Source organism: Aptenodytes patagonicus, chromosome 11, assembly GCF_965638725.1.
Source record: "Aptenodytes patagonicus chromosome 11, bAptPat1.pri.cur, whole genome shotgun sequence".
Taxonomy (NCBI): Eukaryota; Metazoa; Chordata; class Aves; order Sphenisciformes; family Spheniscidae; genus Aptenodytes; species Aptenodytes patagonicus.
This window is the reverse complement of record NC_134959.1, coordinates 20,167,013-20,190,412: the sequence shown is the minus strand read 5'-3', so window position 1 is coordinate 20,190,412 and position 23,400 is coordinate 20,167,013. Positions and strand designations below refer to the sequence as shown.

Genomic DNA, 23,400 nt, shown 5'->3' with positions numbered 1-23,400 from the left:
TTAGATCACAGATTAGGTATGATTTTAATTGGGAAGCTCCTGCCATCTTGTGGCAAGAACTTTCACCTTTCTTGAATCAAAAGAATTAAACTGGATACCTAATACCTTTGTAGAACAAATGTATAGCTAAACAAACAGAAAGCAGGGAGACCAGATGCTTGCTTTGGTTTGCTTCACTATTTGGGCATTATCGTTTGTAAATATTACCAGTATTTTAAAATAAGCATAATTTAAATGAATAGATAAGCTCATTGCAACTTTTTTTTTCTGCAGCTGCTTCCTCCATCTTTCTTTCCAACACACTACAGAAATTAATTCTGTGGAAGTAGAGTATTGAGCCAGGAGAAACCACAACAACTTTGGTATTTGTATAAAAAGTTGTTGACAAGAGGCATTGATGGGTGTCAGTGTAGTACTCATTTGTGTTCATCCTGCAAGGTATCTGCTCTCATTATGGCACTATTTGCTTTCAACTGTAGGAAACATTCAGCTATAGCTTCCTTCCTAGTGACTACAAAGCTTTTGTGACATCTTGATGCGCTTCATGAAGCCTTTTCTCTGTTCAGAACATGGGAGAATAAAACCGGCATCTGTGAAGAGAAACATTCATCTTCATACTCCTTCCTATTTCTTTTGCATTTGGTAATTGGTGTCAACTGATATGGTTCTGTGTGTATATATCCTGAGAGCATATGGCATCATCTGAACTGTTTTCATGGATGCTGGTCAAACTAGGGTTGTGAAACTGTGGCAGCTTCAGCCACCCACAACACAGGGTAACATGGGAAAAACTTGGTTTTTACTGATTTGGTTCATAACCTCTCTGATTTCCCAAGCTTAGATTAGTATTTCTCGCAAAGTCTTATCTGAGAAACATGTTGCAACCATGCTGATTTAAACAGATTAAAACAACCAGGCAACCTCCCATCACCACCCCTTCCAAGTGTGAACTCACTCCGTTTTAGGACCTGAAACTAATACTGAGATCAGTAGAAGAAACAGATGGAATTTAATTTGCAATAGTTAAGACTGCCTGTATTGCTATTTTTATGCAAACAGAAATCTTGATACATGGGATTTCCTCTTCCTAACATGTAACAGTTTCTAATTAAAACACTGATGCCTGCGCTCAAGACATGCCAAACTGATAGTCTTGGAGATTGCAATCTTTACATGGACATAAGATACCAAGTTCAGATACTTGATAAGCAGCATTTATAATACTATGTTAATGTGGCTTGTCCCTAAGCGATTTCACTGTATGTGGTTTTAAAGCTGATTCCCACACAAAACTATGTCCATGCCAAATGCTGGAGTGCTATTATGTAGGGTAGATGATGCCACGAGCTGGTAGAGTATAAGGATTTTATGGAGAAATCAAATTGCAGTTAAAAATGGCTGCCACAATAGGCATCTGCATTTGCAAAGCCCTACTTTCCCAGCTGTAGTCATCTACAGTTTAATCTGTGCTGGTTGTAAAAACACTAGCACTTTGGATGTGTAAGTATTGAAATTAGTGAACCTGCTCTGTGGCTGGAACAAGCCTTCCTAGCATGAAAAATAGTTTCAACATAATGCTATTCCTCTGTGTCCTGACAGCAGCTGGTATGAGTGTAAGTGCTGCTGTTATTTTATAGATTCTCAGCTTGCTCCAGAATATGTCTGAGGTGAATATAACATGATATAAACATAGGGATAGCTATTATCAGGGAGAGACAGCTGTGTAACAACATTCTGGACAATAAAGATAGCTCTCAGGACATTTATTAAGAGAACAGTCCTGCCAGATGGACTCTGCAGGAAGGACGTACATCACAAATGCCACATTATAAGAATTATTATACACAAACAGCTTTTAAGGCTTATATAGGGCTATTGGAATAAAAAGATAGAAGAAACCTGACTGTGAGCCAAAGGAAGAATTTGGCTTTTAGCAGCTTTAAAAATCAGTCGCATTCTGAATCTGCAAAGAGGTGAGCTGTTAAAAGTCCAAGCAGGAGCTTAGTAGCTCAGCAAAAATTGTTCTTCAACAAGGAGTTGATGAGCTTGGTTTTCCTGGAGGCATGTAAAAACATAAGAGTTTTAGGTAGAAATCAGATCAGAGATTAAACTTGACTTTGCAAGGAGAGAAAATTGAGAAAATAGGAAAAATAAATTGCACTCGATGATGGTTATGTGATACTACTTAGTCTGGAGGAAGGGGATGAGAATTTGAAAAGTTGAAAATTAACAAGGAAACATGAGCTAGAACTAGACCACAAGTGGGAAAATGAATCTGAGCCTGTTATTTGCTGCTTTAAATTAAATTTGGGAGATCGTTTCCTGTCATAGGCATAAAAATGGACCTGGCCTGGATCAAACTTCAATTAGGTAGAGGATATTTTCTAAAGAAAACATTTGTCTTTTCTCTTGATACTAAATTCGTAGCGTTTAGGGTTCTTTCGTCCACTTGAGTTGATGGTAAATGTTTATAAGTGAAGTTCACAGAATTAGCAATGTGCGGCAGAATTCCAAGTGATGTGGGGTTTTCTGTTTAAGTTTTCAAATTACAGGGAACTAGAGGATTGATGACAGACATATGTTCCAGTTAAGACGTGACTTGTGCAATTGCTCTGTGGGAGTTTTGATTGTGAGACCTGGTTATTTCTCTGCAATGGAATCATAAACAAAAGCATGATGCACTTTGGTTTTCTGTACAAAGTATGAAGTAAAATAAAAACGGCGATAAGCAAAGCTGACTTCTTGTGGAACTATAGGATCGTGTTTTTGCACGTATTTCTTTGTTTGCAAACTGTCAGCTCCCACAAAAGGAGTGAAAAGTCCCAGTAGGTTTAGAGACATAAGTATCTTTGAAAACGTCACCTGTAGCTTGTGAGCATTTTGACCTTTACAAATACCACACAATGGCACTGTAAGTCCTGATTAAAATCTGGCAGGTATAGGAACAAGGAGTAGATATTCATTGGCTTAGGTATAGTCAATATGGCAAAATTAGGTCAGCAGTAAGGTGCATACCTGTACCTGTGTTTACTGTAAGTTCGAATCTAAGAGACTCTTCTCAGAGCCGGTCAGCAAGAGGATGAGAGGCAACCATCACAGACTGCAGCAAGGGAGATTCCAGTTGAATATTATTTTTTGGGGGGAGAAAAAAAATCACAATGTGAATAAGCAAGAACTGAACAGGGGCCTGGAAGGGTTGTATAATCTTTTTCCTTGAAGACATCAACCTGATCTAACTTTGAAGTTACCTTAGCTGGGATCAGGTGGCTGGACTAGATGACATCCCACCAGAAATCCCTTCCAACCTAAATTATTCTGTGATGAGGGGCACCTATTTCTAAAACAATATCAACAGAGCAGTGGTAAACACCTCATATGTTAGTAAGCAGATGCATGATGGACTGCACAAACAGCCTGCCACAAGAGGGAGGAAGTGCCGGATTTTGAACACGGCACAGCACAAGGCTGCTAGGTTCCTGGGTGGGCGGTAGCTGAGCTGAAAGCTCTCTCACAGACCTTATATCTCTGAAAAGAGTAACTCCAAATGCCTGTTGAGTGTGAAGCCTGTGATGTGTAAGCTAAAGAAATAGAGGACGTTTCTTGGTTGCTGCTCTGATGCCAGGAGGACCTGGTGCCAAGCTTTAGCTGTTGCATCCAACACAGTGGAATGTGGATTTCGACTCTGCTCCATTTTCCTAAGAAGGTAACCTGCTCCAAGGAGCCTTTAGATAAACAAGAAAAAGCTATAAATCTCGTGTCAACTTCCACTTTTCAACTCTGCTCAGTCAGCATGGAAAAAAGCTGCGTGGGTTTTGTATTTTAAATGTTGTTTAAATATGGGTGCCTAATATACCATGTTCTTAATTTTGTGTAGTGCTTGCAATACTTCAATTTTCAAGAACTGATTTTTGAATGATGATATACTTATGTGTCTTTTTTTACCTAAACAGTTTCAAAGGCAAATGAGTCTTACTGTCAAAGTATAAAGAATATTTTGCTTGAAACCTAGAAGGTACTTCTATATAGCAAATCTATAGGAAACTCTTGTAGCTACCAAGAATAGCATTTTTGTACAAATAGACAGAATGGAGGTTTGGTAATGTATAGATTTCTGTTAGCAGTCGAACTGCTTGAATAACATGTAGGTACACTTCCTGCTTAAAAATCTTCCTGAAAATCGCTATGGACTTCATAGTGATAGAAAAAGAGTAAATATTTGGACCAAAATTTACGATGTGTAGCAGTTTTTATAGCATCAAAACAGTGTTATTGTGTGAACAAGGCTCGGTACTTTCTCATTAAGCATTTTGAACTGACAAATTATGTGGATTTCTGGAATAACAGTTATACTGTACTATGCCACAGAGTACATAATAAGCTATAAAATCTTAGTGTTCCCTTTAGAGTCATTGTGTCAGGGTCTGGCAGAGTTCTAGAGATACAGGTTGCGGATCTGATCTATATTTTGGTTTGAGGAATTTGAAACCAAAAAATGCCTGCAGAAACTAATTTGTCTTTGTGATGCCGACTTGCCAAAATTCTGATGCTTGGGCAATTTTTTGACCTTTACTTTTTAACATTTTGCATGCTGAGCTGCCACAAACAAATTTAACATTTTCTAGATTAGAGATAAAATGATTTTTTTCACTGTGGTAACGAAGTCTGCATTTGTGGTAAAAATGTAAGTCTGTATTTGTGCTTTGACATTTGAGGGAAATCTCTATGGTTGCCACAAAGCAGAAAAGAAAAAACAACTGATTGCTCTCTATCCTTTTACAGTTCTGTAGAAGTGCTGTTTCACTAAAGTTTTTGGGTCTCACAATGCATGTATATTTCTGATGCATGTTTATGAAAGAAAGACTTCTCTAAGACTGCACGCCCATCTGAGGAAGGATTTCTAGGATGATTGTGTTTCCAGTACTTGCTGTTCCTCAAAATCTTTAATTTGCATGCCATGACCAGAAGAAAACAAAATGCTCTCTTTTAGATTGGAAAAATGTGGGCAGCACAAAAAAGAAAAAAAAAAAGGCCATGGTGTGTTTGAAAATGCTCTCTTTTTAATAGCTGTGAGGGAGAGGCAGGTAAGCTCCACTGTGGCACGAGTGCTCAAACAGACTTTCTTGTGCTGAAGCAAAGTTCATTACCTCCTGTGAGAGCAGTATTTCCACAGGCTGCATCCATTATGGTTAAACTCAGTTGTTAATGCTCAGTAATGCTCATCCTTATGGCCTTTGTCTGTCTTACTATTTTGTAGCACTGTTTTTTGAAAGCAGTATCCAAACATTTCCAGAATATTAGAAATATTTTGGAACTGGGCAAAACTCTGCCAAAAAGAGTGAGTCTGTCAGGAGTAGGGGTTGGAGGGGCCATGGCTTGCACTGACCTTGGCATGGAGAAGAGCCCAAGTTAAACAAGGGACTGGAACATGGGGCAGGGGGCCCAAATGGGGTGACTGGGAGGAAAAGCATTCATATAATCTGCTGTCTGTAGCTTTGAAACCTGTTGTGGTCCATACAGTAGGAAGTATATTCATAGAGGGGAACCCTGGAGTAGTTGTTTGCTCAAGTCCATACGTGCTATTCAATAGGTTCTAGTTTGCATTCCAGGAAAGCATTATCACCAGACCCGAGAAAGAGGAGACTGCGCATTATCAAAGAAGCCAGCTGACTCCCTGCAAATGCTCCTGGCCAGCCCTTCCACTGAGGTCAGCACTCTTAAGCTGGACACAGTTTTGCCGGATAATATGTGGTCTGCTACAGTGCTATATAAGTAGTTGTCAGGCTGTTTGGTTTGTTTTGCCTTTAGGAAATTATGCCATAAAGCGTATCTGTCTTGAAGCTAAAAGAACTTCAGTAACTTAGGATTTCTGAGAAAATAGTCCTCATCATTAGCAATTAGATAAAAAAATGCATAGTGTTAGCAGAGCTCCTATTTACTTCAAAATTACTGGATTCAGCAATTTGAATTTGTCAGAAAGTCTTAAAAACTGTGGACAGGAAAAAACAATGGTGAAGTAAAGGATGAGAACCTAACAGGAAAGAAATTCAGTAGCTGTCCTTTTCTTAAGGGAAGTTATGAGAACTCTTTCTGGAGTTAAAACACCATTTTTATCTGTAATAATAAAATTTGTTAAGGAATTGTTTTAAAGGAGAAATCAATGAATCTCCTACACTTCAGTTGCAAAGAAGTCTTGCCAACTGAGGGTATATTGTATCTGAAAAACTTGCAGTCTACATGTGTGGTGGATAGCATGTGTAATATCCAAGGATCCACTTAAATTCAAGGCTGAAAGCTAAGAGTGACTTTCGCTATGTATGGAAGTACGGTAATTGCCCCTGATGGGTTCCTCTTTCCCAGGAAGTTTGGGACAAGCTATCCTACTTGTTCCTTTCTCTTCCCTAGACACCCTGAAATGCCTTCCAGCCATTACTGTATTTATTCCCTTGTATCCCTGTTTTAAGTAGTAAGTTTAACAGCACCATGTTTTGTCATTGCTTGGTGGCACTTCATTGCACCTTTGCACAGGCAGGGAAGGAATAGCAGGTTGGAAACTATAAATTGTAATACCTGTATTGGGACAGCACTAAGGAGGTTTCCAAGCAGGGGAAGAGATAAACCTGACATGATTCAGGGCTGGTGATAGCAAAAGGAATTTCAAGCAAAAATTGAGAAAGATTTGAAAGACTGTCTTGATGACGAGGTGAATTTCAAAGGGATTGGTATCTTTTCTTAAAACCATACTTCATAGTGTGATGCATCTGTTCTGCTCCTAGAAGTATGTTTAATATTTATGTATTACTAATTGTGTTTAATTATTACTTAAGGAATAAGGAGAATCCATGCTTTTGCCAGCAATCAGCAAGGAAGTTTTTACCTGGGGTCCTGGTCACCTTGTGTTGTCTGTGCTGTTGCAACTAAGCTGCTGCCATGATCTGAGGTATTTAATTCAGAGCTACCCTAGGATTATCTGCATGAGCTGTCAGCATAACTGGACTGTGGGGGGGATGAACCTTCTTCATTTTTCAGGATACGTTACTATCTTGAGCTGTGAGCTCTATTTTATTGCACTTTATATATTTTATTGGGCACAATAATTCAATAAATTTGAGTCCTAATGTAATGGCTGTCATGAAGTTTTTTAGTAAAGAATAAGATGGAAAATAAGGACTTCAAATAGGATGAAAGGGATGCCATTCCTAACTGAGATTTACTGCACTGAACCTTCTTCACTGAGGTCTGGTCTGCCTGCTGGAAAAAAGAAGAGGGATCAGGCAGCTTGCCCATACTTCCGAAGATGGTAAATGACAGAAGCATACAGAAAAATTTCCTTTTTTTACTGTGAAACTTTTCTATTAAAATGTATCTATTTTAAAAGAGCAAACCCCCATTGTTGCATCCTTATATGGCAGATATGGCCATCCTGCTTCATTATAGCTCTGTCCTCGCTGATGTGGGAACACTCAGCATGATGTCAGTTTTCTCAGCATTCATGTTTTATTGATAGTAACTTGCTAGCTGTTCATGAAGAGCTTGGAGAATGTAAACCAATGGTAGAAGCTAACTAGTGTGAAGTAGTAAAGCTTTATTTCTGTAGCGTGTGTCTGCAAAGACTCACTCTGTGCCTATTGCAGCTCTCCAGGGACTGTCATGGTTTGTTCTGGGCTGTGGGCTGATGGCTTTTCTAAGCTTGATGCCCCAAAATTACTGTGCTTATTCTGTGTGTAGAGGTATGGTGAGGATGAAAAGCAGTTATGCTCTCAATGAGAGATGCAAAGGTAGATATGGAAAGAGACATTTTGGCTCTGAAGTGTAATGTGGAAGAAGAGATAGAGCTGCATTTTGCACCTCCCTCCTTGTCTTTTCCACAGTGTGTGTGTCTGTAGCCTGTGATGTTTGTGTAGCTGGAGTGGAGCTGAAAGTAAGAGGAAAGTTTTATCTTTGTGCTCATTGTCCCTTGTAGTGTTACACATATTTCTTTGGGACAGACTTTTGGTCTGTGTGAGACTTGGCTGCGGTGCCTAACTCACAACTGAAGAGATGTATTTCAGTTCCTGGAGCATCATGAGGCTGCCTCTGGGTTTGTCCCATGGGGACTAGTGGTGCGCTTTGCTTTATGTATGTCAGGGCTGGAAGAGAGGAGCTTGGCAAGAGAAGTAGCAGGCTGTTGGGCCTGGTTTACTTTATATTCCCACTGCATAGTACCTTCCAATTTTCTGCATGAGGTTAATTAAAATAAATCAACTGTAAGCGAACTGCTGCAGTTTTAAATGCATATAGGATTCCAGTAGGATTCTGTTTATCTTTTCTTTTTGGAATGTACCCCCTTGCATAAATGGATTTTATTGAAAACAAGTAAGAGAAGGAAATCAAACACCATGTCGTAGTAACACAACAGGGCTCATATTTTGAACATGGATTTTGCTGTACCTAGATAAATGTGTAAGCGCATGTATCTGTGACCTGCCTCATTTTTTCTCAAATACATAATCTATAAATATTCAATTTCTTTGAGTAAAAGTAATAACAGAGGTCAACCAGTTCAGCATTGACGCATCACAGTTGTTTCCAATGACAATTCAAATATTTTTCTGCTAAAGGCAGTATTACAAAAAAATGGATAGAAAATGACCCTCCCAATAATTTTTTCCCTGTAAACAAGTATAAAGCTGTGGCAATGAATAAAAGCAGAAAAATCTCCCTTCCAATCAGTCAATGTGGGAAGAACACGCAAGTTTCCCTTGGTTATTGTGCAGACATGAGAGGAATAAGGGCTTCTTCCATCAACTATGGTATGAATCCTGGACAAATTAAAGTGTTGCCAGGGAGTCAGCTGTGCTCTGGTGAAAGACAGTCTGAGACTATCATCCCAGTCTTGGAAGGTCTGGTCGTTATTCTGACCCCAGGGGAAGTAGTTGGACATGCAGGAAACCATACCCATGAGAAAACCCAGATGCGTAGACTTGTGATGTAAATTGATTCCCATATTGTCCTAAGGACCTAGCCAAAAATGCTTAAGTTTTGTACACATGAGAAGAAACTTGGAGTCAATCACTTCTGTTACGTTTGTTAATGAATGAGAACACAGACTGTTACGCATCCTTGAAGGGCAAATCTATTTCTAGAGTGCTTTCCTCTATGTAGCATGAGACCTTTGTACTTCACAAATGCTCTCTATGCTATTCCTTACATTATGTTTTTCTTGTAGGAAACATTAAGGGTTGAGGGTTATTTAACTTTCTTTAGTTAGTGCCACAGCTCCCCTGGTATCGTATTTATATCGGGTCTTCATTTGTGCCTGCATAGTACTGTGTTTATTCAGCTGTCCTAGAGCTTCTTTCTGAGACCACTTCAGGGCTGGTTTTAAACCTGCTTCTCCATGTACGCTCCCTTTTGTATAAGCTTGTATGTTCCCACTGTTCAAAAGTTCTTCCTGCCAGATGGTCCCACAATTCAATGCATTCCCAAATCTTGCGAAACAGAAAAGGCCTGAGACAGTTTCTCAAAAGAGGAACCTTAAGAATTTTTGTCAAAGTTAAAGGATTTTTTTAGAATAGCAGTTTGCACCTTTCTAAACCCAAGTTGTGAGGTCATTTCTTAATCTTTTTTTTTTTACTTTACATTATTTTTATTTAGAGATAAAATACGTGCAAAATGGATTCATTTTTATTTTAAAACATCTTAATTGCACAGCTTAATTAAACTTACACTGGCTTATTAAATATAATTCCTTTACAAATGTATTTACATTTTATCAGGTATAGGCAGGGCAAATAAGCCAGTTAACTTTTCCTTTGATTTACACTGCATATTGCAGGTGACAGGAAAATGGTTTAATATATAGGCTGGAAATATAAGAATCTTAATAATATGATTTTCACTGTGCTGCTTTTCAACGTCCTGGTTACAGGCCTACCCTTATTTTGGCTTTGATTTTTATAATCAAAATGTTCTAGTAAAGGGAAGAAAGAAATGTGTTTAGAACAGGATGCCATCAATAGGTAATCTGCTTAGCGTGACTTGAATTTGCTTCCAATGCCACTGTTACCTATGGATCTCCCTTGAGATATCTGTGACTTCATTGATGAATATGTGGCTTTATATCAGGAAACAATTTCCTGGGTTTCATGTCCACTTGCTGTTGCTTTAGAAAATTTGCTTAAAGACAAGAGAAGCAAAGCATGCAGGCAAGGTGAATTGCCTTGTAATTTTATTATATCTTGGATATTTGCTATTTGTTTTTACCTCTGCAGACAAGGAATACATAAAAACAACTTCCTTTATTAGTAAAAACAAACTTTTGTGCTGCCAGAAGAAAGCTTATAAATGTAAACTTTACTGACTCATAGTGGATACAAATGAAAAGTCAACATTATTTATCTTCTTTTTTTGTTGTCTTTTGGAAAAATTTGAGCATTGGCTCTGCAATATTAGAATTCTAGCCAAACTTCTTTGATTTGAAAGAATTCACAGGGCACATGCATCTAATTAGGATGTCACTCCAATGAATGAAGGAGGTGACTGCTCCTCAGCTTTATAGGTAATGCTGCCAGTAACTGAATGCGGGGGGGGGGGGGGGGGAAATCCTAACCTGCAAAGGTATTTTCACCTCCTAGCAGATCTTACATTTACTTTACATAGAACAGGAGGTATTTCTAATCTGTTTGTAAAAATGCTTTTTGACTGACACCTGAAAGGCTGTTGTCCAAGTGTTTGAGTACTATATTTTAAAAAGGAGCAGGGAGTGCTTGGATCACTCTTGAACTTGTTGTCATACCCATTTCCTCATGGAAATAAAGTGACCCTTTCAAGTTTGGCACATATTGTCCTTGCTAAGGTATGGAAAAGTGTTGGATTTCAATAGTTTTCCTCTGAAAATACTCTGACGTGCTGTGTTTTTTAACAAGAGTTTACTCAGAAGAAGCTGATTTTTGGAATGTCTCAGAAACAGTTTCAGTGTTCATTTCAGTGTGAGGTTTCCCAAATAATGAGAACAAACCAGTTAATGTAATGAGAAAACTATCTTCTTACACAGTTTTGGGAGCTGCTTTTTGGGAGGTGTGAGTCCAGGGTCCATGAGGCTCACCCTGCCAGCTCTTGACTGAGGAGTTGGTTCCCTTCAGCAGTTAGCTGGTGGCAGCAGCAGAGTTTAAGGCGTGGTTATATGTGCATGTTGTGGTTTAATCTCAGTCGGCAACTAAGCACCACGCAGCTGCTCGCTCACTCCCCCCCTGGTGGGGTGGGGGAGAGAATCAGAAGGGTAAAAGTGAGAAAAACTCGTGGGTTGAGATAAAGACAGCTTAATAGGTTAAGCAAAAGCCGCGCATGCAAGCAAAGCAAAACAAGGAATTCATTCACTGCTTCCCATCGGCAGGCAGGTGTTCAGCCATCTCCAGGAAAGCAGGGCTCCATCACGCGTAACGGTTACTTGGGAAGACAAACGCCATCACTCCAAACGTCCCCCCCTTCCTTCTTCTTCCCCCAGCTTTATATACTGAGCATGATGTCACATGGTATGGAATATCCCTTTGGCCAGTTTGGGTCAGCTGTCCTGGCTGTGCCCCCTCCCAGCTTCTTGTGCCCCTCCAGCCTACTCAGTCGGTAGAGCATGGGAAGCTGAAAAGTCCTTGACTAGTGTAAACACTACCTAGCAACAACTAAACCATCGGTGTGTTATCAACATTGTTCTCACCCTAAATCCAAAACACAGCCCTGTACCAGCTACTAGGAAGGAAATTAACTCTATCCCTGCCGAAACCAGGACAGTATCCACCCCTTATTCTATACCATCTATGTCATGCTCAAGTCCCATATTTTCCAGTGCAACCTCATGAACCACCCGCCCCGCTTTCCATCCTTTGATATAACACACAGATATCATTCCCTTAGTCTATGGACCACCCTTGTGGAATGTCTGTAAAATGTCCAGAAATGTCCATGAAATATCCATTGAGTTCATTTAGTCCGTGACTTTGGGCTCCGTCTGTGATGGTGGTCACTCAGGACAGGAGAGGTGGTGTGTTGCGTGGAGTTACTGGGCACCAAAGCCAGCTCAGGTCAGGTCACTGCTGCACTTGCACTGCTTCTTGTAAGGCTTGTCCTCCACTGGTTTGGGTGGTTCCTGCTATAGTAATTTCTATAACACACAACTCAAATAATGGGTTACAACAATTTAAAGGTGTTTCCATTACAATCTCCACCCCTGGTCCCTTTGGGCCAGGTTATAGGGTTTAACATTGCAATGAACTCCTCCCCTTGCTCCTAGCCTGGCTAGCAACAAGGGGTTTCTGCTATAGTAATTCCTATAACATGCAACTCAAATCATGGGTTACAACAATTTAAAGGTGTTTCCATTACAATCTCCACCCCTGGTCCCTTCGGATCAAACCATAGGGTTTAACATTGCAGTGAACTCCTCCCCTTGCCCCTGCTCCGGCTTGGACTTATCCACAGACTGCAGTCCCTTAGGGTTGTACCTGCTCCAAGTGGAGCCTTATCTATGAGCCACAGTCTCTCCAGGGGTACACCTGCTGCGGCATAGACTTATCCACAGTCACTTTGAGATTCACCTGTTCCAGCATGGCCTTCTCCATGGGCCACAATGTCTTCAGAGACATACCTGCTCCAGCGTGGCCTTACTCGCAGCCACAGTCCCTTCAGAAGTAAACCTGCTGTAGCACAAACATAACCGCGGCCACAGACACTTCGAGATGTACCTGCTCTGGCATGGGCTTATCCACGGCCACAGACGCTTTGGGGTGTCCTGCTCCCGCATGGACTCATCCACAGGTCACAGTCCCTTCGACTCGAGTTCACACTGGAGTTCCAGCCTGTCCAGTACAGCAGCACAGAAACAGCAGCGATGCCCTGGCCATCTGCCAGCCCAGGCACATCGCCACTGCTGTTATCAAAATGTTCCCAGGCACAGTAGAATATGATGATAAGCAGTACAGCAAGCAGCGAAAGCAAAAAGCAGCCACTAACGAGCACTAGACTCTAATATACAGTAAGGCAAGCAAGCCCCATGGCAAGCACAGGAGCCTGCCAATTAATAGCTAAACAGCTATGACAGGTATAAATTCGATCTAGCACATTCCAATCAAACCTGTCATTATCTCGAACCCTTCATGCCCCACGTTGGGCGCCAAAAAGGACTGTCGTGGTTTAATCTCAGTCGGCAACTAAGCACCACGCAGCTGCTCGCTCACTCCCCCCCGGTGGGATGGGGGAGAGAATCGGGAGGGTAAAAGTGAGAAAAACTCGTGGGTTGAGATAAAGACAGTTTAATAGGTTAAGCAAAAGCCACGCATGCAAGCAAAGCAAAACAAGGAATTCATTCACTGCTTCCTATGGGCAGGCAGGTGCTCAGCCATCTCCAGGAAAGCAGGGCTCCATCACGCGTAACGGTTACTTGGGAAGACAAACGCCATCACTCCAAACGTCCCCCCCTTCCTTCTTCTTCCCCCAGCTTTATATACTGAGCATGACGTCACATGGTATGGAATATCCCTTTGGCCAGTTTGGGTCAGCTGTCCTGGCTGTGCCCCCTCCCAGCTTCTTGTGCCCCTCCAGCCTACTCAGTCGGTAGAGCATGGGAAGCTGAAAAGTCCTTGACTAGTGTAAGCACTGCTCAGCAACAACTAAACCATCGGTGTGTTATCAACATTGTTCTCACCCTAAATCCAAAACACAGCCCTGTACCAGCTACTAGGAAGGAAATTAACTCTATCCCTGCCAAAACCAGGACAGTGCAAAAACACAATAGCCAGAGACCTTAAAATCTTTGGGAGAAGGTAGCTGTTTTACAGTTTCTGCCGCTACCTTCCCTTCTGTTTATTATTCTATTTCTTTCTTTCCTCCTGCAGAATTCACCCTAGCCTTACCAGGAGAGGCATTTCGGCTCTGCCTTTACTATTAAGCCTACAACCTCTGCAGACTGGAAATGTTGCTGTTTCATTGTTATCAGCGAATAATTGTGGTATCTCTTTGCTTTAGCAAACTGGGAAATGGAAATGAAGATAAATACAACAAAGTTGTTGCTGTGGCTGTTGATGTTCTTCTCTGATACTGTGCCATTCAGCTATGAGAAATCAATGAGAGAGAGAGCTATCGAGCTGATGCAAGATGCACGTTTAATCGATGGGTATGTAAAATACATTCAACTAAACCCTCTTTGTGAATCTTGACAGTGAGGAGGAAATGCTAAAGTGTGTTTGGATCAGTAGAGACATAGGCTGTTACTAGCACATAGCAGTTAGTTACTGTTGCAGTGATTTATCCAGAAGGAATTTCGGTTCAGAGGGTACTTACTATAGGATCAGGTTATTCTAAATGCATTTGTGATTTTCGGGTCAGGTTTTGCCACTTAATTATTGTTTCCCTCTACATAATATCCTTGTCTCCTTCCCGTAATTTAACAGCATCTTTTATTAGCAATGACTTCTGTGCAGAGCTAGAAAGCAGGCATCATACCTTGAAAGGGTACCCTTACAACTTGAAGGAATGCTCTCTGTGGTGAGTGTCTTTTGACCTCGGAACACAAACATTGATTATTCTAGCACAGGCAGCACTGACTATTCTACCACAAGTACTTGCTTCTAAGGAGCGTGGTGGCTGATTTCAGTTCTTCCATTCCTTCAGAAACAATAGGGAGAAAAACAGATACAGAAACACCACCGCTATAAAAATGGGAGAAGCAAAAAAAGTTTTTTGCTGTTCTAATTAAGAAATAAAGCTTGTTTGCAAAAGAAGGGAGACTTTTAAGCATATGTTACTGCAGGGATTTTTGGCAATTAATGGTCTAAGGGACTATGAACAGTGGAAGAAATTATGTTTGGGTTAGAAGGGGAACAACTTACTTCTATCACAAGCCCTATTCATTTTCCATTCTAGCCACAATGACTTTGTACTGCGGCTGAGAATATTTTACCAAAATACACTCAGTAGAGTCAATTTAAGAGAACTCAACAAGACCCACACAAACCTTGCGAAACTTGAGGCTGGTTATGTGGGAGCTCAGGTATGTACTACTATGGTTGTGAGTCTGAGAACATATTTTTACATTTGCCTCCTTCCCAATCACAAAAGTACTCCTGGTCTTGGTTTTGGCTCTTTCTGTTGAAAAAGAAAAATCAGTGAAAATGAAAAGCCACTGTCGTGGTTTAACCTCAGTTGGCAACTAAGCACCACGCCGCTCGCTCACTCCCCCCCACCCGGTGGGATGGGGGAGAGAATTGGAAGAGCACAAGTTAGAAAAAGTCGTGGGTTGAGATAAAAACAGTTTAATAATTGAAATAAAATGATAATAATAATAATATGATAATAATAATAATAATACACAAAGCAAGTGATGCACAGTACAATTGCTCACCACCCGCTGACCGATGCCCAGCCAGTCCCCGAGCAGCGGCCCCCCCGGCCAGCTTTCCCCAGTTTATGTACTGAGCATGACGTCCCATGGTATGGAATGTCCCTTTGGCCAGTTTGGCTGTGCCCCCTCCCAGCTTCTTGTGCACCTCCAGCCTTCTCAGTCGGTAGAGCATGGAAAACTAAAAAGTCCTTGGCTAGTGTAAGCATTACCTAGCAACAACTAAAACATCGGTGCGTTATCAACTTTGTTCTCATCCTAAATCCAAAACACTGTACCAGCTACTAGAAAGGAAATTAACTCTATCCCTGCCAAAACCAGGACAGCCACAGATGCTTTTCCATAACACTTGTGTTTCAAAAGTTTGTGTTTTATAATCTAAGTACCCTTAACCAAAACAGCGGCATTTGTTTTGTGATAGATAAAGTAAACTTACATCTGCTTTCCTGCACATACTGCGGAGTAACTGAGTGTGTCAGGAGGCTTTAATCATGTCTGGAATGGATGCTCTTGCCTTGCATCATAACTCTTCCTTTGGGGGAAAAACTATAGTGGCAACTCCCTTGTAAACTGTAGAAAATTATTTTGGTCTGTGCTCTTGAACTTCACTATTAGCAAATGAAAGTTTCCAAGTTGAAACACAAGTTATCTAGTTTACTTGTCAATGTCTCTTTCAGTTTTGGTCAGTGTATGTCCTTTGCAGCGCTCAGAACAAGGATGCTGTGCGTCTGACCTTAGAGCAAATTGATGTTGTCAAGAGGATGTGTAACAGCTATGAAGAGCTTGAACTTGTGACAACTTCCCAAGGTGATGCTCTTTCTTGTAACAGAAATTTTGTAAATGGGATTGCAGGAAGTATGTGCAAAAGACAGAGCTGCAAGCAGGCAAGTTATCCTGGTTTAAAGAGTAACTTTAACTTCGGTTTTTACACTGAACCACAATAACTGACTCTGTGCAGGGTCCTGGCCCACTGCAGTCATGGGAAAATTTGCCATATAAACATGCACTAGTATAAGCTCCTGTTCTATGAAAATGTCAGTATTATCGCTTGCAATTTACAATAACAACGGTTGCTCAATAGTGCTGGCTTCTTATGTGTCATGAAATTACTTTGGAATTATCTTCCTTTGTTGTTTCCAGGTATCTCTGACAGTAGAAGGATCGCATGTTTGATTGGAATAGAAGGTGGTCACTCTATTGACAGCAGTTTGGCAACACTGAGGATGTATTATGACCTGGGTGTTCGTTACATGACTTTAACACATTCCTGCAATACACCTTGGTAACTAATGTGCATGGTTTTGTCTGACCATCTAATGCAAAGTGGTGGCAGCTCCAAGATGGGGAAAATATGGGTTCAGACAGAGAGTTCACCTGTGAAAGACTCTGAACCAAGTCAAGGATGATAGGTTTTTGGGGTAAATCACTTGCTACGTGTCAAGCGGGAGACTGAAGGATCTGTTATGTAGTGCTTGTTACGCTGACAATTTGGGAACTTTTAAACCTTGTTAACAACACAAAGATGGTAAAATTGCTATCCCCTTTGCTTTATTAGGAAAGTTACATAGGGCAAAACAGGCCAAAAAAGAAAAAGTACTAAAAATGCATATGATGTAGATAAAAGAGGGTAAATGCTATGTAAGAACTCAGCAGTCAGCAGCCTTCAACGCTGTCCTCTCTGGCCAGCTCAAAAGTGCAGGTCCTATATGCAGCTACAGAGATGGGTACTTAGTTCCTGTATCAGAATATTAGCACCTACTCTTTGCTGGATTGACAAAATTCCTTCTTGTACTGGCTCAGGGAAAGGGGAATTGTGTGCAGAGAGGGCTGAAAAACAGGCTTTCTGGGTGACAGGTAACTGACATTTCAGTGTATCTTTGTTCTCTGATGAAGGTTTGTTTAATCAGAAAATTTCTGACAAGCATCTCTTTGCTTGTCTTGCATTCCTTCACAAATGTACAACAGTCTTGAACCTGAAGGCGTAACGTCCAGGAAACAGTTATGAACATAAAAAGCACTGTGCGAACAAGATACGTATTTTGTAGCTTGTTATCCCTACATTTGGCTGTGTGATGGGGTAATGATTTTTATTGTGTGTAGCATAAGAAGTTTCAGTTGCTGATATTGTAGTCTCCAGAATAATATGATGTTTCTCCTCCCTCACTCCCCTTTTTAAGGTCTGAATCATCATCTAAAGGAATACACAACTTTTATCCTAGTGTTATTGGTCTGACTGCATTTGGCCAAGTAAGGATCTCTTTCAAATGCTAATCTAAGTAATCTCTCATGCAACTAACAACTTCTGGCTTACCTTTTCAAAAGCAACTTGTCATTACAAATTAATTACTGGAAGTTCTTGATAGTTAGGAGGTGATCAGGGTTCAGTCAAACCAAATTCCCTGTGATGTTCCTTAGGGTAAAAGAAGCACTAGGTTTAATTATAACAATTGTTTTAATACAGATCAAATGTATGCATTAATATGCGGAAGTAGTGGGATGTGAATAACAGTTCAAATGACTTATTTTAGATTGACTAAGTTTTCTAAGTTTTGAGCATGTGGTGGTGTGCTAGTTAATTGTGAGTGAATAAATTACTATTAAATTAATAGGTAAATAGAAACCCATACAGGCACAGCATGTTTATGACTAGCTGACAGCTGCAGAATTTATTTACCTGTTTACATATATCAGCTAAACGGTTTGCTTTATGGAAGCTTAATACTGACACTGCTGTCTGTAAATCTGTTTTAGGAAGTGATAAAGGAGATGAATCGCCTGGGTATGCTGATAGATTTATCTCATACTTCATATTCCACAGCAAAAGCTGCACTGAATATCTCAAAAGCACCAGTAATTTTCAGCCATTCCTCAGCATTTTCTATTTGTAACCACTCAAGAAATGTTCCTGATGATATCCTCCAGCAAGTGGTGAGTGATGTGGTTTTTGGGTTTGGGGTTTTTTGGGGTTTTGGGGGTTTTGTTTGGTTTTGTTTTTTCATTTTTTTGTTTTTTTGTTTTAATAGCAATGTTTGGCTAGTGTGAGGCAAACTTGCACATTAAAGTTGTGGTGTTTACTTTTCACCTTCTCATCTCTGAATTGGATTTATAAGCAGATCCCTGAGCAGCAAGTTACACGTTCGCTTCTGAGACATTTTCTTTGAGTTGTGTTGGCTACAAAAATGAAGTGCTTGCAAATACTTTGAAATTCTGGTTGAGTTTGTTTGACGTAGTCACTGGACTTCTGCTGATTCAGGCTATGTGAGAATATAATGAATCCAGGGTAAAGGACAGAGAGGCAAAGCCTTGTGTTGCCACCTGAGCTTTGACTTACAGAGTGTTGTTATGATCACTGATTGATGGATGTAGAAGGATCTATATGAGATACCCGTGAGGTTTGCAGGACACACGAGTGTCCAATCATCACTTGTCTCTTCATATCTTTCAGAAAAAGAACAAGGGAATTATCATGGTGACTTTCAATGCAGATGTACTGGCCTGTGGCAGAAAAGTTGTTAATGTTTCTACCCTTGCAGGTTTGAAGTTAATATACTGTAGTTTTTGTGGGTGGCTTCCATGAATTTCCTGATGTCTGTGTCATTTTTGAGATCGTGTAAATTATACTGCTTGTTTATTCCCTTCCACGCCTTACCCCAGCTCTAGGTATTTTTTGAGCTAATATTCATTAAACAATAACAAGAGGTACAAGGTGTGTAGCTGGAGGACATGACACTCCCAAATGGAGCCAAGAACCATTCATCCCAATGTAGTTGTTACTTTCTGGAAAGCATCTTAAATCTTTGTAATTAAGAGTGGAAAACATAGGTATGTAATGGGTAGTGAAAAATCTGTTGGTATAGGTGGGCTACTTGTTGGGAATTAATGTGCTGTGATGATCATGTCTTTTTCCTCATTTGCATCTCATCAGTGTAGCTATTATTTTGAAGATTGCTGCCTGATGAGCTTAATAACAGACAACATCTAGTTAAGCATCACTAAATATCCAGAATATGTCAACTGCATTATTACATTTTAACCTGTATTATCAGGATGTCTTTTGACTTTTTTTTAAAAGGATTTGATTAAGAATCCATATTTAAGGAGAACAGTTGCCTAGTGCCAATATGTCTGAACTGTATTATTTCTTCTTGCCAGATGCTTAGATAGTGTTTTCTTTGATACTTTCTTTCAGATCATTTTGACCACATAAAGAAAATTGCAGGTTCAGAATCTATAGGAATTGGTGGTGACTATGATGGAGTGGAACGGTTAGTAAAATTGTACATACATTGACATCTGCTCCTTAAATTATGAAGGTTTTGATTCCTTTTGGGCGAAAAAAGAAGGCAGACTAAAAGAGTTGTAGCAAGTTGTCTTGTGATGAGTACTAAAACAAGTTTTATGAAAGAGGGGCACAATGATTCCTTTTTAGAACTGTATGAAGCAGTGCTACAAATGTGGAAACGGATCCTAATGCCCTGTGAACTCTGCAATTGTGTGTTGTAGGCAGTGGTTTGTGCATACAAAAACAGCGATAGAGGGTGCTTTCCTCGAGAAGCCAAGGATGAATTACAGAAAAGCTGCCTCAGCCTCTAGATGGTAAATGAGTTAGCCCAGGGAGATGCTGCAAAATTCTTTCCTCCACTATTACTTTCTAGTGGGAAAAGCCCAAAGTGTTTTGGGGCTGTGAAACCACTCCTGCTTTTGGGGACGGGAAGTGTTTGAGGCAAGCAGTGCATGATGAACAGCCCACAGCGTAACGTCTCCTGCTCACTCCTGCGCTAGTGTTGCTACAGCACAGGAAATAAATGCAGATTGGGTGGCATTTGCTGGCGTAACCCTAAACCTTTTTTTGCTTTTTATCTTTCTATTGAATCTTCATCTCTTTTTTTTTTCCTGGGTCAGATACACTTGTGTATGAAAGTCACAGTCAGATTCACATCCGTAGAGTTGGACCACAAAAAGTGTGTTGGCTCCCATGAGAGTTAGCTAATCATAGCTCTGAAACTATAATGTCCAAAATAAAAACACAGTTTGCAACAATAGGACACGTTTTATTGCATGCATTTTCGCAAAGACTGTCAGTTTAATTGGTGGTGGAGTTGTTAAGGTCCTAGGTCCTGGTAGAAAGTAACAGCACAGATTTCTTGAGATATGCTTATCACCACACCTCCACAGAAAAGAAAAATAACAGAAAATATTAGTTATCTCAAAACAAAGTCAAAGACTCATGGAAATACCATTTAAAACAGCTGTTTAATGCAGGTTTTGCAGCTTCTTACTTCTACTTCCTTTTTATTCTGATAAGAATTAGCAGAAGACTTAGGTCAATTTTGCTTATTGTAATTTCTTCAGTAGAGGGTTCTGAATAGCTTTCTTTTCATTGCCTAAACTGCTGAATTCAAAACAACATTATTCTAATTGTCTTTTCTTTGGAAAAATGACTTTGTAGACAACAGAGTACACAAAATTGCCTGCAACTCCTTAGCTCATCATGTGTTTGCAGCGTCCCTTTTGTCTCAGTTACACAAGTGGATTGCACCGACTCCATCTGTGATGCAGCTGTTTCCTCTTACTCTAAAGGCCAGATATAGAGTGGATTAATGCATACATAAATTTGTTTTTTTTTCTTTTGTTTTAATATCCTCCATGCTGTTGTTCTGCCTACACACAAGTGCATCTTCATTCCAGAATACACAGTTTTGTTCTGCTAATGGTATCCTCTGTGCAGAAAAAGCCTTTCATTGTGTCCCAGTCCTGCTTCTGTTTGTCACTTGAATTCTTAATTATTTTTTTCAACTTCTGAGAAGAAGAATTGGGTCCAAAGTGAGCTCATTCCAAAAGTGAATATGTGCAAAAGGCTAATTAAAAATCTTTTTCTACATTTCTTCCAGTAATGTGTGTTGAATGTTCTTGTGTGACTCTTGCCAACAGTTTCCCTGAGGGATTGGAAGACGTTTCTAAATACCCTTCTTTGATTGAGGAACTTCTTAGAAGAGGATGGAATGAAACTGAACTGAAAGGGGTCTTAAGGGAGAACTTTCTCCGTGTCTTCAGGGAAGTGGAAAATGTAAGATTAAAAACTCAACTGAATCTTGATTCTTACTAAGAGGGAGAGAGGAACCGTTGATGCCTTGCTGCTTCCCCCCGCCCACCCCCCCTTCAATGAGAGAGCTATGAGGGAATGTAAGCACTTAATGCAATAATTCCAAATGCTGGGAAAGAAACCAAGATGGTAAGAGAGTGTTAGCAGAATAAAGGAAAGTGAGAGAGAGTGGACAGAGCTCTTTGGAACTTTTTCTCTCTCTGGTAATCTGATAAGTACACATCACTGACTTCCAAATAGAATCGCTTCATGGTTTGGAGAAACTGCGGATGTACCAGTGTCACAGTCTGGCTGTGTTTGCTGGTGCAGTGAGGAATGCTGACTCCTGCAAATCAGTTTAATTCTTGTCATGGAATTGGGCTGCTATCCAAAAGGCTCCTGTCATGACCAGATCACTAACAAGCCATAAACATAACAACTAGATCACAATGAGCTTTAAGTGTAAATGGTAGAAGCTATTGCAGAAGGATGAGGGAGGAGAGGAGGGAAGGAGACAGACTGTATGAGAGTAAGGACCCCCTAAATGGTAACTTTTTCAAAAGCCTCTGTTGAAACTTGCAAACTGCTTGCTTCTGTTTTTATTTACAGAGATAAGTGAGTAGATATTATACACAAAAGCCTTATAGACAACACGTATTTCACAGTGATCTTTTTTCCACTTGCCTTTTTGGGGTATGTTAGATGAACAGGAATCAGGGAGTTTGTACTGTTCCAGTTAATCTGCCAAAATGTCCACCTAATGCCGAGTTGCACGTGTGGCAGACTGACATTATGAAGAGGTTGAAATTCATCACACCTAACTGATCTGTGAGATTTAATTTTTTTTTTCCTTCTAAATTAGAGATGTTTGAAGCTCTGTCTTGAGACTGTGAGCTGACTTCAGGGAATAAAGCTCATGAGTTTGTTTAAGGTTTTCCAGCTAATGCATCCATATGTGGAGGGAGCCAAGACAAAGAACAGCCAGACCAGTAACTCTTGCCTGTAATGTATCTGTACTCAATTCTGGGAGGTGTTTCATAGGAATGCAAACATCAGGATAATGATGTTGATTTCCTCACATTCATACTGTACTTTTGCAGTACAGTTTGAGTTGGTTCACTTGAAATAGCATTGAGTTTGCTAGCTGCATAAAGCTTTTTGCTGTTGTGCCAATCTGGCTTTCAGGGGCAATCTTTTGAATTTTTCTAGGTGCGGAACATTAGTGGACAAATGGATGTAGGTGAAAGTGAAATTCCGCAAGAAGAAGTACAAAATTCCTGTCGCCTAGACCTACGTAATCATCAGCTTCACACAGCCAGGTCCATTGGATTTCCTTCCGTGGCACAACCTTTTAGTCTGACACTTGTAATTGTATCATATTTAATACTGTATTATGAATCATAAGACCTTATGGAGTTTAGAGAGAGATATATGGAGTAATCTGCAATGCAACTAGTTATCTTTTTTGGGTTTTGTTAATGTAAAGCTATGCTAAATTTTTTGATGTAATTTCTATAAATTCACCTGCATACTTGACAGTTAATGTAGATTTTAAATATTGTAGCAAAAGCATTTAGAATTTGAAGTGATAAATTGTGTCATCTTGGCTAAACCAGGACCAACATTGTTAATGGAAAGTATTCACAGCTAATGAATAAATTCTCTAATACACGACACGTGATTTTGGTACCCATATTGTGGCACTTGGAATAAACACTGCAGTCCAGAATCAGCAGTTCTACGCAGGAACTAGAGAATATGATTAAGACAGCTGTGCTGAGATGTTTTCAGATATTACTTCTTGTTAAATCGTACAACTTTCATCATCAGTCGATGGCTTAGTCAGAGAAGACCACCCCCCTGGTATATGTAGAAGAGTGGGTTTTTGTTTTGTCTTTTTTTTAAGACAACAAGATGGATAACATGGCTATTTCAATTCAGATTTCATGCCTAC

General features: G+C 40.1%; 1 protein-coding gene across 6 annotated transcripts in view; it reads left to right on the top strand.

Annotated features, from left to right (window-relative positions):
* Positions 1-23,120, top strand: part of LOC143165698 (dipeptidase 2-like) — a 51,349-nt gene extending 28,229 nt beyond the window's left edge. The window contains exons 1-14 of one of the 6 annotated variants that reach the window (XM_076349325.1): positions 3,461-3,703; positions 5,607-5,704; positions 6,825-6,937; positions 7,235-7,297; positions 13,993-14,140; positions 14,890-15,016; positions 16,042-16,171; positions 16,505-16,646; positions 17,542-17,611; positions 18,116-18,292; positions 18,810-18,897; positions 19,554-19,629; positions 21,296-21,431; positions 22,656-23,120. In XM_076349325.1, coding sequence (XP_076205440.1) covers positions 14,004-14,140; positions 14,890-15,016; positions 16,042-16,171; positions 16,505-16,646; positions 17,542-17,611; positions 18,116-18,292; positions 18,810-18,897; positions 19,554-19,629; positions 21,296-21,431; positions 22,656-22,850 — 1,278 coding nt within the window. In that variant the 5' untranslated portion in view covers positions 3,461-3,703; positions 5,607-5,704; positions 6,825-6,937; positions 7,235-7,297; positions 13,993-14,003 and the 3' untranslated portion in view covers positions 22,851-23,120. Of the gene's footprint in view, positions 1-3,460; positions 3,704-5,594; positions 5,705-6,824; positions 6,938-7,234; positions 7,298-13,992; positions 14,141-14,889; positions 15,017-16,041; positions 16,172-16,504; positions 16,647-17,541; positions 17,612-18,115; positions 18,293-18,809; positions 18,898-19,553; positions 19,630-21,295; positions 21,432-22,655 lie in introns of those variants that run through there. The other 5 variants (XM_076349322.1, XM_076349324.1, XM_076349326.1 and 2 more) reach the window with 5 other exon arrangements.
* The last annotated feature ends 280 nt before the right edge of the window (positions 23,121-23,400 follow it).